General features: G+C 39.2%; 1 protein-coding gene across 1 annotated transcript in view; it reads left to right on the top strand.

Moving 5' to 3' along the window:
• Window positions 1–17,719, top strand: part of ADAM10 (ADAM metallopeptidase domain 10) — a 117,879-nt gene that overhangs the window by 38,663 nt on the left and 61,497 nt on the right. The window contains exons 4-5 of the mRNA XM_023751601.1: window positions 7,059–7,159; window positions 15,163–15,312. Of these exons, the coding sequence (XP_023607369.1) occupies window positions 7,059–7,159; window positions 15,163–15,312 (251 nt within the window). The remainder of the gene's footprint in view (window positions 1–7,058; window positions 7,160–15,162; window positions 15,313–17,719) is intronic.

Consider the following 17,719-nt stretch of genomic DNA (forward strand, 5'->3'; position numbering starts at 1 on the left):
CTGGCCTGATCGCCCCTAACTGCCTCTGCCTCGGCCCCGCCACCATGGCTTTATCTGGAAGGACATCCAGAAGGTCTCCGGGTCTGATTAGCATATTAGCCTTTTATTAGTATAGACTAGAGGCCCGTTGAACGAAGAGATTCGTGCAATATGCCTTCCTTCCCCTGGCTGCTGGCACCTGTTTTCCTCCGGCACCCGGGACCCAGACCTTTGGTCTGGCCGCAGTGGAGAAGCCAAGCCTCTTCAGTCTTCAGTCTTCAGTCTTCACTCCTCGCCTACGTGTGCAAATTAACCGCCATCTTTGTTGGGTTAATTTGCATAGTCGCTCTGATTGGCTGGTGGGCGTAGCGAAGTGACACCAATTTGCATTTTTCTCTTTTATTAGTGTAGATTAGAGATTAGAGACCTGGTGGGGGTGGGGGCCTCAGCCGGGCCTCACCTTCTCTAATCTGGGACCCCACCAGGGGACATCCCTCTCGCAATCCGGGACCACTGGCTCCTAATCGCTTGCCTGCCTGCTTGATCGCCCCTAACCCCTCTGCCTGCCTGCCTGATCGCCCCTAACCACTTCTGCCTGCCTGCCTGATTGCCCCTAATTACTCCCCTGCTTTCCTGATCGCCCCTAACTGCTCCCCTGCTGGCCTGATTGCCCCTAACTGCCTCTGCCTCAGCCCCCGCACCCGGGACCCAGGCATCCCTCCTCCGGCCGGCCACAGGCACCCGGGACCTAGGCTACCCTCCCTCTGGCCGGCTGCAGGCACCTGGGACCCAGGCCGGCTTTGCCCGGGCTGACTGCAGGCGCCTGGGAGTGCGGGCGGCTTCGCCTGGGTTGGCCGCAGGCGCTCGGGCTCGGCTTTATCAGGAAGTATGTCTGGAAGACGTCCGGTCTAATTAGCATATTACTCTTTTATTAGTATAGATCAGACATGTATACTCTTCTTTGGCTTTCCCTGTTACATTAAAGAAAATGATGTTTTACTGGTAATTGTTTACGATAGGATATTTTTGTTCTGTTCTTGAATTTAGTAAGATGTTCAGTTAAATGCCATGCATGGGGTTGGAAGCTATAAAATTCTCTCTTCCAGAATACTTTGCAGCATGCCTTTTGTGCCTGTGTAGGAGCAGATTCAAAATGTATTTCATAATATGCTTTTAATGAAGGTAAATTCTAATTTTTGTCATGATCAGCTTATGATCTTTGTTCTTTCTCAAATTTGAATAAAATTAGGCATATTGCCCTAACCGGTTTGGCTCAGTGGATAGAGTATCGGCCTGCGGACTGAAAGGTCCCAGGTTCGATTCCGGTCATGGGCATGTACCTTGGTTGCAGGCACATCCCCAGTGGGAGGTGTGCAGGAGGCGGCTGATCAATGTTTCTCTTTCATCGATGTTTCTGACTCTCTATCCCTCTTTCTTCCTCTCTGTAAAAAAATCAGTAAAATATATTTTTAAAAAATCAGGCATATTGACTAACTTTTGGAGGGCTTAAAACTTGATTGCTAATGAATCTCACAGCTTTTTGCTCTGAAACTGAAAATCTTGCATGGAGTAAATCCTTTTGAGAAACTGTTTGAAAATGATAACAGTATTTCTCTAAGCATGCAATATATTTAATCTGGGTATTATAGAGTCTACTAGCTTCTATCTTTAGTTAAAAGATGGACTTAGTTACTGTACTTATCAGTCTTCAACTTAAGTGTATGATTGATTTTTTAGCAAAAGTTGTAGTTTTTAGGATGAATGAAAACTAGTATAAATGAAAACATTTAGAAAACTATAACAAATACCAACACTGGTAAAAAAAAAAAAAACCCAAAAAATAAACCTTCTGATATGCTAGAGCAAGATTATTTTGTTATTTTCTGTGATAAAAAATTTGCCAGATCCCTAGTGGAGAACAGATATAAAATAAGTTCTGTTCTTGACAAAAGTTTTCACTATGTATTAAGATTATGCTAATTACAGTACCAAACAGCCCCCTCTTCAGTGACAAAGTGCACTAAAAGCTTATTTCTCACTATGTAACAGTTTAATGTGAGTATTCCTTATCAGGCAGCTTTTCTTCTATAAGTGAGTAGGAATCCAGGTTACTTTATTTTATGCTATACTGTACTATAATGCAGTTCCCAGTTGTCTCCTACCAGCCATTTAGAAGGGAAAAAGAGCATATGGGACCCTGGCTGGTGCACTTCCCTACTGCTCATATTTTTTCAACTAAAAACTAGGTTATGTACACCTAGCTTGGATGGGAGGCTGGGAAACTTAGTGTGGATTTGTTCAGGATAGTGAGAAACCTGTTTGGTCAATGATTGCTAAACCTTGCCAATAATGAAATTGTTTTTTCAAATAAAATCTCTGAACATTTTAAAACATATTTTTAGAAGTGGTTACATGATTGATATACTATTAGTAGGGGTTTTGGGGAAGATTGTATATTTTGTAAACAGATTATTCCCAACCCCATATACCTTTAAAAAAAAATATTTGGTAGTGGTGAAGCATGTGGAATGGGGAGACCAGATATGATAGGCATTTAGAGGAAGTCATCTGAAAACAGGCTGTAATGATGTACCCACAAGGCTTTTCTTTTGAAAGGCTAAGTTAAATAGTTTTTTTTATTTGGAAGTGGGGCCATGATGCCATGCTCTTTTATCTGTGCTCATGTTCATGTGTGAAATACAGCAATTTGGTTATGGAGGTTATTAAGATAGTTTTATGATAAGTTAGAACTGTAGTTTAAATAGGCCTTTTTTAATATGTTGGGAGATGTCTAATTCAACTCAAAGAATTTCATCAAATGTTAAATATATGTTTATTTCATTGAACTTAAATTAGTATAAGATAAATGGTAAAATAGATTATTAACTTAACTATTATCTTAACAATCCAAATAAGGCACCACAAACTGATCCATAAAGGAAAAATAAGGACATAACATACTAATTGAATCATAAGTTAGTTGCTTATCACATTGGAACAGAAATTAAAATAAGCTTTTGAAAATGTATTACTTAGTGTTATTCATTTTCTGTGGCCAAATATTTTGTATATCAGTACTCTTAGAGCATGTTTTACTTACCTGTTTAGTTGTTGCCAGAGTCAGCAGAAGGATTCCTCCTCATTCACCTTGTTATCTTGTAAGAAATAGATAAATTATGTTCTTATTCATGATTTAAGTGAAAAACTAGCCAAAGAATCTGGCCACATTTTTAGTTGCTGGATACTGGACTATCCCAATGTTGGGTAAAATAGCACAAAGTAATATCAAACTATGAACTTGATTTTATATGATAACTAGAGGCCCAGTGCATGAATTTCGTGCGGGGGGGGGGGGGGATTCCCTCAGCCCGGCCTGCACCCTCTCGCAATCCAGGACCCCTCGGGGGATATCCGACTGCCGGTTTAGGCCCAATCCTACAGGGATCCCTGTGGGATCGGGCCTAAACTGGCATTTGGACATCCCTCTCGCAATCCGGGATCGCTGGCTCCTAACTGCTCGTCTGCCTGCCTGCCTGATCACCCCTAACCACTTGCCTGCCTGCCTGATCGCCCCAACCAATCTCTTGCCTGCCTGATCGCCTCTAACCACTCTGCCTGCCTGCCTGATTGCCCCTAATTGCTCGCCTGCCTGCCTGCCTGATCGCCCCTAACTGCTTGCCTGCCTGCCTGATCGCCACTAACCAGCTCTGCCTTGGCCCCTGCTGCCCCGGCTTCATCCAGAATGACGTCTGGAAGGTCGTTTGGCTGTCTGGTCTAATTAGCATATTACGCTTTTATTATTATAGATTAAAACAAGTAGGAAAATTCCAAGAGATCTAACGTCTGTTAACTGAATAAAGAACTTCAGTGCATATGTACACTTGTCTATGAGTATGTTTTTGTATTGTGTTCTTGACATGGAGAAACTTTAACTGGTGGGCTAGGCAAGCTAGCTTCCATTAAGAATCTGGGCAAGACTCATTGGGACATTTTCAGGTTAAAATTATAGTAGCAGAAGAAGGCAGAGTGGTGATAATACCCTAAATTAAATGGTGAGAATTGAAAAACTTGGCATATTATACTGTAAGACTTTCCAGCCTTTGTGGTAGATTCTTATTAAATATATGTGGGATGGTACTATATTTTCACTTTGCTAAAGTGAGCATTTGAAATGATACAGTAATAAATGTATTAGTGTTTTTTCTTCTTTTAAGTATATATGTATTTTTTTTTATTGATTTCAGAGAGGAAGGGAGAGGGAGAGAGAAATAGAGCAATGATGGGAGAAGATCATTGTTTGGCTGCCTTCTTTCTGCACACCTCACACTGGGGATTGAGCCCACAACCTGGGCATATGCCCTGATGGGAAATCAAACCATGACCTCCTGGTTCATAGTGCGACACTCAACCACTGAGCCATGCCGGCCAGGCATGTTCATCATTTCAGTTGTGTTATTTTTCCACTTCAAAGTAATTTTAACTTGTTCTACTGATATTGCAGTTTTTTAGTTCTAGTTTTATTTTGAAAATTTCAAACTAAAAAAAAATGTTTAAAGAATTATACAGGAACACATACATCCTTCTCCCTAGTTTACCATTTTTTAAAACATTTTATACTTCCCTCAACACATTTTTTTGGGAACCATTTGAAGGTAGGCTACCGACTGCATGAGCCACCACTGCTAAATACTGCAGCACACATCTCCTAAGAATATATACATTTTTAAAATAACAATAATAAGTGTTTCATCCCCTAAAAATATACATTTATATCATTTATTATATCTCTTTTAAGTGTCTTAACTTCCAGGCTCCTCCACCCCACAGTTCTCAGTTTTTTATTTTTATTTTTTATTTTTTTTATTAATCATCACCTGAGAATATTTTTTTCATTGATTTTTCAGAGTGGAATAGAGGTTGGGAGCGGGGAGGGAGAAAGGGAGGGAAGGGAAGGAGAGATAGAAAGAGAAGCATCAGTGTGTCTCACATTGACTGGTTGTCTACAGCACATGCCCTAATGGGAGGTGGGGAGCAAGCCCACAACTTAGGTACTGCTCTTGATGCGAGACCCTTCAAGCTGACGCTCTAATCCAGTGGTTCTCAACCTTCTGGCCCTTTACATACAGTTCCTCATGTTGTGACCCAACCATAAAATTATTTTCGTTGCTACTTCATAACTGTACTGTTGCTACTGTTATGAATTGTAATGTAAATATCTGATATGCAGGATAGTCTTAGGCGACCCCTGTGAAAGGGTCGTTCGACCGCCAAAGGGGTCGCGACCCACAGGTTGAGAACCGCTGCTAATCACTGAGCAACACAGGCCAGGGCAACTTTTTCTGTTTCTTTAAATGACATTGCCTTTTTTCACATGTCTAAGGCAATGACTTATAGAACAGTGATGACGAATCTATGACACGCGTGTCAGAGATGACACGTGAACTAATTTTTTTGGTTGATTTTTCTTTGTTAAATGGCATTTAAATATATAAAATAAATATCAAAAATATAAATCTTTGTTTTACTCTGGTTGCAAATATCAAAAAATTTCTATATGTGACACGGCACCAGAGTTAAGTTAGGGTTTTTCAAAATGCTGACACGCCGAGCTCAAAAGGTTCGCCATCACTGTTATAGAATGTTTCACATTCTTGGTGTGTCTGTTTATTCGTGATTAGGTTCAGTTAACATATTTTGGCAAGAATATTGCATAGGTTAAGCTGAATGTTTCTTAACTGCATCACAGTAGGAGGCACATAATATCAAGTTGTCCTATTGGTAATGCTTAATTTCATCACTTGGTAAATGAAGTGGTAATTATTATATATCACTTTGATGTAAAGATACATTTTTCCTTTATAATTATTAACTAATCTGTGGGATTATGCTTTAAGAGACTATGAATATGCTCCCATCTTTCACTCAGTGGTTTTAGCACCCATTGATGATCCTTTGCTTCATTAACTAATATATCAGTATGTCGGCTTGGAAATAGTGACTTTTAAGTCTATCATTTCTTTCACATTGATTGATTAGAATTTTACAGCTGTTGGCAATCTTGACCCCTGATAAAAACTAATTTAAAATGTAAAATCAGAGCTGTTTATCAGTGTAGATAGATTGTTCATAATACCTAGCTTCTACATGCCAGTTTAGATTTGTATTGTAGTATTTAATTTGTATTTTCAATGAAATAGGCTACTAGTATGCACTTTAGGTTCTAGATTTTTCTTAATTAACTACCTGCAGTGTTTCTAATTATAATTCTGTGGATTGATTCTGTAAGCTACTTAAGGATTTTTCAGTGCTTCTCCTTTCACCCATGTCTTGGTATTTTATTTTGACAATTCTCTTAATTATGGTTAGTAGATTGAATTATAAAATATGTTCATGAACTAAGTAGGACCTTAACAATGGAGAAGTATGTGAATTTTGAGAGAGTGGAGTAAACTTTTGAATGACGAAATTGAACAACTTCTCTGGAAATAGACCCAACTCATTTAAGGATAAATGAATCATTGCTTATGAAAGGAGAAAAATGGTGATAAAATAGTTATTGGTTTATAAAGCATTTGTTTGAAGTATGCATTGAATAAATTTAAACCCTGTCTGCTTTTACTGTGCCATAGAGGTTGGTTCTTAGGCCAGTTGGTATTCATGGGAGGAATTCAAGCCAAATATAACATTATATTAGCTTAATTGTAGTTCAGATTGAGGTGGTTTTGTGCTTTGCAGCGTAGGAATTTAATATGTTTGAAGGGCAAGTTACACACTACAAAATAAAGGAAATTGCAGTATTAAGATGCTCTGTATATCCAAAGTGGGAAAGCTGGGGAAAGTTCAATTCAGAATAAACAATGATTATTGTTTTTAGAATTAACAAATTATCTGTATGATAAAGTTCTAGAGACCAGTGATGTTTTATTGAGGGAGAACTTGGGAACCTACCAGGTTTGAAAATTAGAATGCCTAGCGTATTTCTTTTCCTATATTACTTATGACAGTCAACTTTTCATTTATAAGATAATTCATAATACCTAAACATGTGACAAAAATGATATTTCTTCTTTGTGTTTTAGACTACCCCCATAAATATGGTCCACAGGGCGGCTGTGCAGATCATTCAGTATTTGAAAGGATGAGGAAGTACCAGATGACTGGTGTAGAGGAAGTAACACAGGTAAGGATTTTAATACTAGCTTGCATTTAAGAAATGAAAATGAACTTGGGCATGTGTTCCTGCATTAAATATGTTTGTTCTAGAATTTCTGAAATATTTATAACACTGGAGAAATATTGATATTTTTTAATGCTTAAAGAAGCTAGTTAACTTGCCTATAATAAAGACATAGTGCTGAGATTTAAAACAAATCTGTGTGTCTCATTAACATTACACCAGATGTCCGAAACATAGTGAGTCTTAATTTAAAAAACAATCAGTTTGAACTTGTGTTTTCTATAAATGTAACTATTTGTATTAGTATTAAAATTAGACTGGTCAACTTCCCCTTGTTTGACTGGGACTTCCCAGCTTAACACTGAAAGTCATGTGTCTTTAAGCAAACTGAGATCATTAGCCACCCTAATAATAATCACAGTGCTGTTGATATTTTAATTGTAAGATATTTTGCCATTTGACTGTTGTTCTTTTATTCTTTTTTTGATATCCTTTTTCCTGTAATAAGGGATAGGTTTATAGTCATTTAAAACATAAGTTTAGCCCTGGCCAGTGTGGCTCAGTTGGTTGGAACGTCCTCCCATACAACAAAAGGTGGTGGACTTGATTCCCAGTCAGGGCATTTGCCCAGGTTTTCAGGTTTGTGCCCGCGTTGGGGCGCGTGCGGGAGGCGACTGATCCATGTTTCTCTTTCACATCGATGTTTCTCTTCCTCTCCCTCTCCCCCTTACCCCCTCTCCCTCTCTCCCTCTCTCTTAAAAAAAAAATTCAAAGCAAGTTTAAAATGAAAAAAAATATTTTTATGATAAAACATTTATCATGTAGTTTAGACATCCTTTCTAAAAGTAGTAGGCTAGAGTAATGTTTCTTGAGCTACTTGAGATACAAATGCAGATTTGTGTGTTTCTTGATCTGCAACATGCACAAACAATTCTGTTTCAGGTGGGACTTTCAAGTATAAGTGAGATTTTATTCTTGCATTCATTGAAAAACTATGTATTGATCTGTCATATTGTCAGAGACTGCTGGTTCTAGAAATATGTGGAGATTAAGACAAAGACTTATCCTCAAAAAGTTTATCATTTACTTGGAGACACAGAGATACAATTGCGGGTAAGGGATAGAAGAGGATTAAGTATAGAATGATGCTCTATACATAGGAGGAATTGTTAATCTAAACTGAGAAGTAATTGAGGACAGTAGTCATACACTAAAAGAATAAGTGAGAGTGAGGTTGGGCATGAATAGGTGGAAAGGCAGTATACAGGCATACTTTGTTTTATTGCACTTCACAGATGTTGTTTTTTACCAAAATGAAGGCAAGACCCTCCACTAACAAAAAGATTGACTCGCTTTATTGCTATACTCACTTTATTGATGGTGGTCTGGTCCCGAACCTGTAATATCTCTGAGATATGTCTACATACCTCAGAGGTATTAGAGATATTAAAGGCCAGAGAGAGAGTAAGACTGGTAAATAATTTTTAACCCTGTGGTGGGGTGTAAGATTAGAGACTAGGAGACTAATTAGAAGTTATTGCAGTTATTCAGTAGAAAAACCATTTGTACTAAGTGTCAGCAATGTGGAGAGGACAAGACTACAGATTGCTAGATGTAGCAGAGTTTAACAGTGGCTAGATATAAAGTTAATATACACAAATAGGTCACATTTCTCTTTTTGTTGTTTGTTTTTTAAATATATTTTTATTGATTTCAGAGAGGAAGGGAGAGGGAGAGAGACACACCCCCTGCACACCCCCTGCATACCCCCTACTGGGGATTGAGCCCGCAACCCGGGCATGTGCTCTTGACCGGAATCGAACCTGGGACTCTTCAGTCTGCAGGCCGACACTATATCCACTGAGCCAGACCACCTAGGTTTAGGTCACATTTCTTTATATCCAGTAATAGACTATCAGAAATGTAACAAAAGAGAAGACATTGTTAATAGTATCAAGAATATCATGTATTGAAGAATAAATGTAACAGAGAATTATAAGACCCAATTAAGGAAAATTATGAAACTATATAAGATGTGTTAAGATTACTTTATTTATTTATTTAAAATATATTTTATTGATTTTTTACAGAGAGGAAGGGAGAGGGATAGAGAGTTAGAAACATCAATGAGAGAGAAGCATCGATCAGCTGCCTCCTGCACACCCCCTACTGGGGATGTGCCCGCAACCAAGGTACATGCCCTTGACCGGAATCGAACCTGGGACCCTTCAGTCCCCAGGCTGACGCTCTATCCAGTGAGCCAAACCAGCCAGGGCTATTTATTTATTTATAAATATATTATTATTGAGGAAGGGAGAGAGAGAGAGAGATAGAAGCATCAATGATGAGAGAATCATTGATTGGCTGCCTCCTGCATGCCCCACTGGGGATTGAGCCCTCAACCCGGGCATGTGCACTGACCAGGAGTCAAACCATGAGATTCTCAACCACTGAGCCACTGCGGCCAGGCAAGAAGATTAATTTTAAGTAAATGGAGAGACATACCTTGTTAATGGAAAAATAAGCTAATCTAATAAAAGAGAAACATGCAAATTGACCGTACCTTCGCTATACCACAAGCTATACCCACCAGCCAATCAGAGCGACTATATGCAAATTAACCCAACCAAGATGGCGGCTGGCAGCCATGGAGCTGGAGCAAACAGGAGGCTTTGTTGCCCTGGCGATGGAGGAAGCCAAGCTTCCCGCCTGTCCTGGCCGGCTGTGGCCTCTGCTAAAGGCAACAAAGTTTCAATTATAGAAGATAAATAAATCCCAGATACCTGCTTCCAGCCAGCCTCCACTGGGAGCTTGGGTGGCTGGGGGCCGTGGCCAACCTGCAAACAGCCATCAGCCCCTCACCCAGGCTGGCCAGGCACCCCAGCAGGACTCCCCTCCCTGAAGTGGGTGTGGCCAGTCTGAAAACAGCCCTCAGCCCCTCACCCAGGCTCGCCAGGCACTCCAGCAGGGACCCCCACCCTGAAGGGGGTGTGGTCAGTCTGAAAACGGCCCTCAGCCCCTCACCCAGGCCCCAGCGGGACCCCCACCCTGATCCGGACACCCTTTAGGGCAAACCAGCCAGCCCTCACCCATGCACCAGGCATATAATAAAGGGTAATATGCAAATTGACCCTAACAGCAGAACGACTGGGAATAACTGGTCACTATGACACACACTGACCACCACAGGGCAGACGCTCAATGCAGGAGCTGCTCCCTGGTCGTCAGTGTGCTCCCACAGGGGGAGCTCTGCTCAGCCACAAGCCAGGCTGACGGCTGCCAGCACAGCAGTGATGGCGGGAGCCTCTCCTGCCTCAGCAGCGCTAAGGATGTCCGACTGCTGCTTGGCCTGGTCCCCGCTGGCAAGTGGACATCCCCCGAGGGCTCCTGGGCTGCCAGAGGGATGTCTAATTGCCAGCTTAGGGCCGATCCCCTGGGAGCGGGCCTAAGCCAGCAGGTGGACATCCCCCAAGGGTCCCAGACTGTGAGAGGGCACAGGCTGGGCTGAGGGACCCCCCCCCCCCCAAGTGCACAAATTTTTGTGCACTGGGCCTCTAGTATATCATAAAAATATTAATTTTTCTATGTTGATTAATAGATTAAATATATTTTTGATACAAATTACAAAAGGGTTATTCACAGCACTTAGATGGGTCTAAAATGCTATACAGAAAAGTAAAGACTAAGAAGAAGTAGGGCCAATCTAAAGGTGATGAACAGGCAAGAGGGATTTGCCCTAGAAGGGATTAAAAATTATTATACTAAATGAGAGTATAATCTTAACATAGAGATGAAAACAAATGCAGATGTGAAACTTTGTTATTTGGTAGAGTTAGAATCTCAAATCAGTGAGGAAAAGTAAAGATGGTTGAATAAATGGAGCCAGAAAAAATGGAGCCAGAAATATTTTTCTAATGTTTAACCACTTAGAAACAGATGAAGTTGGATCTCTATCTCTTACCATATTTAAAACAAAACTTCAGATAGATTAAAGTATTAAATGTCTAAAATGAAAACATTGAAACTTTTAGTAAAAATATTAAGTAAAGATTTCCCTTTCCAGTTATGATTGAATAATGGGTATCCACATAGCTTTCTTGTAGAAAACGAAAACTAAACAAAATATATGAAACAGTTGTTTTCAAACATTGGAAGCAGGCAGTACAGGATGCGATGTTGAGAGGGAAATATAAATATCTCTGTGATTTTCCTGACTTCATGACTGGAGGCAAAATTTCAGGCGTGTCACAGGGAAGGGGATCTCACGAAGAGCAAAAAGTGCACAGCAATCTTACTGAGTTGAAGAGACAGGTCAAAGTTCAAGAAGGCAGAGTTTGACAGGAGACAGCTACACCGAGAAAAAGCTCCAGATATCTGCACAAGTGTTTCATTTAGTTTTAGATGAATACTAAGCTATACATGCATAGGGTGAAATTCTATGAGGAAACTACCAGAGAAAGAAAAACTACTGTGGAATCAATGTACTATTAGAAATTATAATTTGTAAAGATCCCAAGCCATATTAAGAGTAAGGCTAATTTCACCCTAGAGTTAAAGGCTACTGGAGACCTGCCCTAACTAAGTGGAAAAACCAAACTCCAAAAAGATCAAGTTGACTTTCAGGTAAATTAACTGTCTGTCAGAACAAAGTTCAATGATACTTGTTAAAAGAGTACATAGCCTTGGCCAGTTTTGCACAGTGGTTAGAGTGCTGGCCCGAGCACTGAAGGATTCTGGATTTGATTCCCGGACAAGGACATGTACCTGGGTTGTGGGTTTGATCCCTGGCCCTGGTTGGGGTATGTGCAGGAGGCAACGGATCGATGTCTTTTACATCAATGTGTCTCTCTTTCCTCCTCCCTGCCTCCTTTCCACTCTCTCTAAAAATCAATGGGAAAAAATATTTTAGGGTGAGGATTAGCAATGAAAAAAGAGTACACAGAATGCAGATACTCAATAATGTAACATTAAAAGAGCCCAGCATTCATAAAATATTACTAGATGACAAAAAGTTGAAAAAAGAAATTATAATAAAGGACTAAATGTAACTTGTAGAACTGAAAAGTACATTTTCTTAATTGAAATTTAATGGATTAAGATAATGGTTATAAATACATTCAAAGAATAACAGAAAAATATGAAAACAAAGAGGAGATAATAGAAATTATAATAAAGAACTAAATGTAACTTGTAGAACTGAAAAGTACATTTTCTTAATTGAAATTTAATGGATAGGCTTAAGAGCAAATTATTTACTGCAGAAGGCAACATGGGTAAATAAAGGACAGTAAAAAATAGAAACTATCCAGATCTAAGCACAAAGAGAAAATAATTGGAGTCCTGGGACAGCGGATACAGGAAAAATATTTGAAATATTAATGTCTCCAAAATTTATGGCCCAGGAATCTCAATGAAACCCAGGTAGGATAAACACAAGGAAAACTGTACTAGGGCATATTACAGTCAAATTATTGGAAACCACTGAAAATGAGAAAATCATAAATAAAAGCAGCTAGAGAAAAGAAGATACATTTATATCCAGGGAAACAACTGTAAGAATAACTTTTGGCTTCTCATTACACAGTGCAAACTGAAGATTACATAATGACATCTTCAAAGTGTGCTGGGGGAAAAACTACCAAACTAGGATTCTATATTTTGTAAAATAATTTTCAAGAATGAGGGCAAATTAAAGATCTGTTTCACACAAACAGGCTGAGAGAATTTGTAAGAGATTTACACTGCAAGAATTGTTAAGGGAAGTTCTTCAGGTAGAAAAAGAATAAGAGATAGGAATATAGATCTATGCAAAGAAGTGAAGAGCATAACATAGTAAATATGTAGGTAAATATAAAGGACATTTTTTCTCATTTAAAAATTTTATTTAGAAGGAGTGGATAAAGATAATTTATGTAAATGGAAAGGGGGAAATGCTGGAGTAGCAATACTTACATCTGACAAAATAGACTTTAAAACAAAGGCTATAATAGGAGACAAAAAAGGACACTATATAGTGACAAAGGGAGCAATCCAACAAGAGGATATAACACTTGTAAACATTTATGCACTCAACATAGAAGTACCTAAATATGTAAAGCAAATCCTGATGGACATAAAGGGAGAGATTGACAGTAATTAAACTCATAGTAGGGGGTTTTAACACCCCATTGACTGGATAGATCTTCCAGACAGAAAATCAACAAGGAAACAGTGGTCTTAAATGACATACTAGGTCAGATGAATTTAATTGATATCTTAAGAGCATTTCACCCCAAAGCAGCAGAATATACATTTTTTTTCAAGTGCTCATAGAACATTTTCTAGGATAGATCACATGTTAGGACACAAAACACATTTCAATAAATTTAAGAAGATTAAAGTCATATCAGGCATCTTCTCTGACCATAATGGTATGAAAATAGGACTTTATCACAAGGAAAAAACTGAAAAACACACAAAGACATGGAGGCTAAATAACATGTTATTAAACAATGAAAGGGTTGACAGTGAGATCAAGGAAGAAATCAAAAGTGACCTGAAAACATACAACAACCAAAAATCTATGAGACACAGTGATAGCAGTCCTAAGAGGGAAATTCATAGCATTATAAGCGTATCTCAAGAATTTAATTTGAATTTTCTATTATTTCATCAAAATTCATTTAAAATGGTTCTTTTACATGTCAACAATTGTTTAAGTATTTGGATTCAATTGCAGTGGTAATTCTTTAAACATTCAGTTTGCCTGCCAAATGTGTGTTAGGTGAGAACAATCTATATATATAAAAGCCAAGTGACCGGAACAATGGAATGACCAGGATGACTGGTTGCTATAATGTGCACTGTGGCAGCCAACTGGCCCGATTGGCTCCCCACAACCTTGATCGGGGGTGGGGCCAGCAACCAACCTCCTGTGTCCCCTCCTCCCCGCTGGTCCTGGCCGGCCGGACCCCACCCGTGCACGAATTCGTGCACTGGGCCTCTGTAATAGCGATAAGCAGAGATAAGTGTCTTTTTTCTAGAATTCATGAAGTAATAGGTGTTGGGGTGGGGACAGAAATTAATCAAATAACCACACAATAAATTGTAAGATTACTCTATGTAAGGACATGGGTACATAGTTTTGTGAGGTGGTATAATGGATGAATTGACCTTCACTAAGTCTGAAAGAAGATGTTAGATCAGGAGAGGTAGCATCAGCATGTACAAGGACTGGCAGGAGACAGACTGTGTGTTGGAGGATTGGAAAGAGGGCTAGAGTTGGGTAATGCAATAGGGTCTCTCTGTGAAATAATATGGAATGGGAAGAAACTGGACAGGTAATTAGAGTCTGCAGTACTTATTTGATAGCATATACAGAATTTAGGACTTTATCCGTAAAGCAATGGGAAGTCATTGAAATATATTATAGAGGTAAGTAATATTTTCAAGTTTGCATTTTGAAAAGATTACAGTATAGAGAATACATTAAAGGCTAATAGTGGATGTGGATAGATTACATTGTTTTTATTCTAGTACTCTAGGTTATAAGTGATGGTAGTTTGGACTAATGTGATGGAGACAGGTTTCTTAGGTATTTAGGAGACAAATTTTGACGGGTAGGTAATACATTGGGTTTATAGAGGTGAGGTGGAAGAAGATATCAAAGTATTATAAACTACTATAAGACTTGCTTTATATTCAAGTGATTACGTATTAAAAGGTATATTTTGAAAAACGTGTAAAAGTGAAAGAATCTCTTGAATAAGTAATACATCTATGCAGTAGATGTTATGAGTCTGAAAGTGATGTTTATGAAGAATTTTTAATGGCATGGGGAAATGTCTATGATGTTACATAATAAAGCAGGATATGAAATATTTTATAATGTGTACCCTTGTTTATAATATGAATTTTTTTATAATGTCTACTCATAAAGCAGAATATGAAATTGTTTTTAAAGTATACTATATAAAATTATATTAGTGAAGCATGCTAATGATTAGAAATGACTCTCTTTTTGACAGACACCTAAAGAACATGCTGTTAATAATGGTCCAGAACTCTTGAGGAAAAAACGTACAACTTTAGCTGAAAAAAATACTTGTCAGCTTTATATTCAGACTGATCATCTATTCTTTAAATATTATGGGACACGAGAAGCTGTGATTGCTCAGGTACTTATAATTTTCCTACTATTTTAGGAGCTCTTGTATTCTAATAGCTATATTTCCCTCTAAAATTAAAGTTAGCACATATCTCATTTTGGAAAAATAAAAAGTATGTATTTTCAATTATGATATGATAAAATATGTAAGATAACTATACAAATAGCTGAAAGACCAGTTAAGATATTTGTGTCATTCAAAAGAGAGGTGTAAGAAAATGATTTCATGAAGGAGATGACACTGGAGCTTAGCTTTGAAAAGAGGATTGAATTAACTGTGGTTTTAATAAAGGGAAAGATAGAGGAATTGTTTCAATAATAAGTATTTAATTTCTGTTCTGTATACCCATTGTACTTAGCACTTTCTAAGTTACCTTATTATTTGCATTTGTGTCTTAATCCTTTTTAAAGTATAAAGTATTTAGATACACCCTTCAATATGTTCTCATGTTGAAGGTATCCAGTGAGATACCTTTTGACTTTAAGGATATGAGACTGAGAATGAACGTGCCATTGTATAACTGGTGAATTCATTTTGATGGTGGTGATGAGCTTAATTTTAGATATGTCTAAAAGCCAGGTAGTAATTCCATTAGGATATTGAAAATGTAGAACTGGAACTTGGGAGAGGTTTGAGCTTTTTGCATGGAATTTCTTGGTATAAAAGATATAGGTGGTACATTAAAAGGAGAGAGAATGAAAGGGAAAGAATGAAATCAAAAGGGAAGAAACTGGGAAAGAATATCTGTATATAGTGAATAGAATGAGGAGGAGAAGCAATGGGCTAAAACATAATAGTTAAAGAGGTAGTATTAAATAATTAGCCAAGTTAGAAACAAAGTTTCAAAGCAAAATGCACAGCCAATAGTGTCATCTTACAGAGATATCAAAGAGAATGATGAAATGTGTTAGATGGCAGGAATTCTCAATGTACACATATATATCAAGATATTTAAATATCTTACAGTTTTATTTATTAATGAGGCCCAGTGCACGAAATTCATGCATGGGGGGGGGGGGCCCTAGCCCAGCCTGCACCCTCTCCAATCCAGGACCCCTTGGGGGATGTCTGACTGCCGGTTTAGGCCCGATTCTAGGGATCAGGCCTAAACCAGCAATCGGACGTCCCTCTCACAATAATCGCTCACCTGGCTGCCTGCCTGGTCGCCCCTAACTGCCCCCATCCTGTCGGCCTGGTTGCTCCTAACTGCCCCCCACTGCCAGCCTGGTCACCCCTTACTGCTCCCTCTGCCAGCCTGGTTGCCCCCAACTACCCCCCTCTGCCAGCCTGGTTGACCCTAACTGTCCCCCCCCTGCCGGACTGGTCACCCCCAACTGCCCCGCCCCCCCCTGCTGGCCTGGTTGCCCCCAGTTGCCCCCCTGTAGGCCTGGTCTCCCCTCACGGACCGCCCCTCCCCCCCAGTGGCCTGGTCATCCCATGCAGCCTGCTATTCAGTTGTTTGGTCATCCCTCACTAACAACCCTTCTGGCCTGGTCGTAGGCAGCCATCTTGTGAGGGCGTGACGGTCAATTTGCATATTACCGCTTTATTATATAGGATTATACCTCAATAATGGTGGGAAAAGTAGAATGGCTTTTTTATTTTCTGGTTCTATCTTAATTTTAATTGGTTGCAAATGTATATAGATATACATTTATATCTATACATTACATACCTTTGTCCACATGTGTGACTATTTCTTTTTTTTTTTAAATTAAATCTTTATTGTTCAGATTATTACAGTTGTTCCTCTTTTTTCCCCCCATAGCTCCCCTCCACAGGGTTCCCACCCTACCCTCTGGCCTTACCCCCCCCCCCCCCAATGTCCTCATCCATAGGGGTAAGATTTTTTTCCAGTCTCTTCCTGCACCCCCCCACACCCCTTTCCCCCCGAAAAATGTCAGTCCCCCCCCTTTCTATGCCCCTGAATCTATTATATTCACCAGTTTATTCTGTTCATCAGAATATTTATTCACTTGATTTTTAGATTCACTTGTTGAGAGAGGGGCTTTGGTGTTAATAAATTGAATCTTTACCTTTTTCTTCTTCTTCCTCTTGCAAAAGAAAACCTTTCACCATTTCATAAAAAAACGGTTTGGGGGGGATGGACTCCGTTAACTTTTCCTTATCCCGGAAACTCTTTCTCGGGCCTTTAATTCTGAAAAAAAGCTTAGCTGGGGAAGGAAGCTTGGGTGGGGGGTTCGGGGGAATCATACTTGCGGATTAAACAGGGAACTCTCATTGGGCTCAAAAGTGCCGGTGAGAAAACAGGGGCAGGGCAAATGGGGACCCCCGGAGGAAACAGGCTTTTTTCCCCTTTTGCGGTTTTTAAGATCCCCCCTTTGCTTTTTTCCCCGTGGATTTGAATAGCAAAGAAAAAGAGGGAGAACTTTTTAAGATTCCTTTTTTGTTGGGG

Source organism: Myotis lucifugus, unplaced genomic scaffold, assembly GCF_000147115.1.
Source record: "Myotis lucifugus unplaced genomic scaffold, Myoluc2.0 scaffold_23, whole genome shotgun sequence".
NCBI classification, from domain to species: Eukaryota; Metazoa; Chordata; class Mammalia; order Chiroptera; family Vespertilionidae; genus Myotis; species Myotis lucifugus.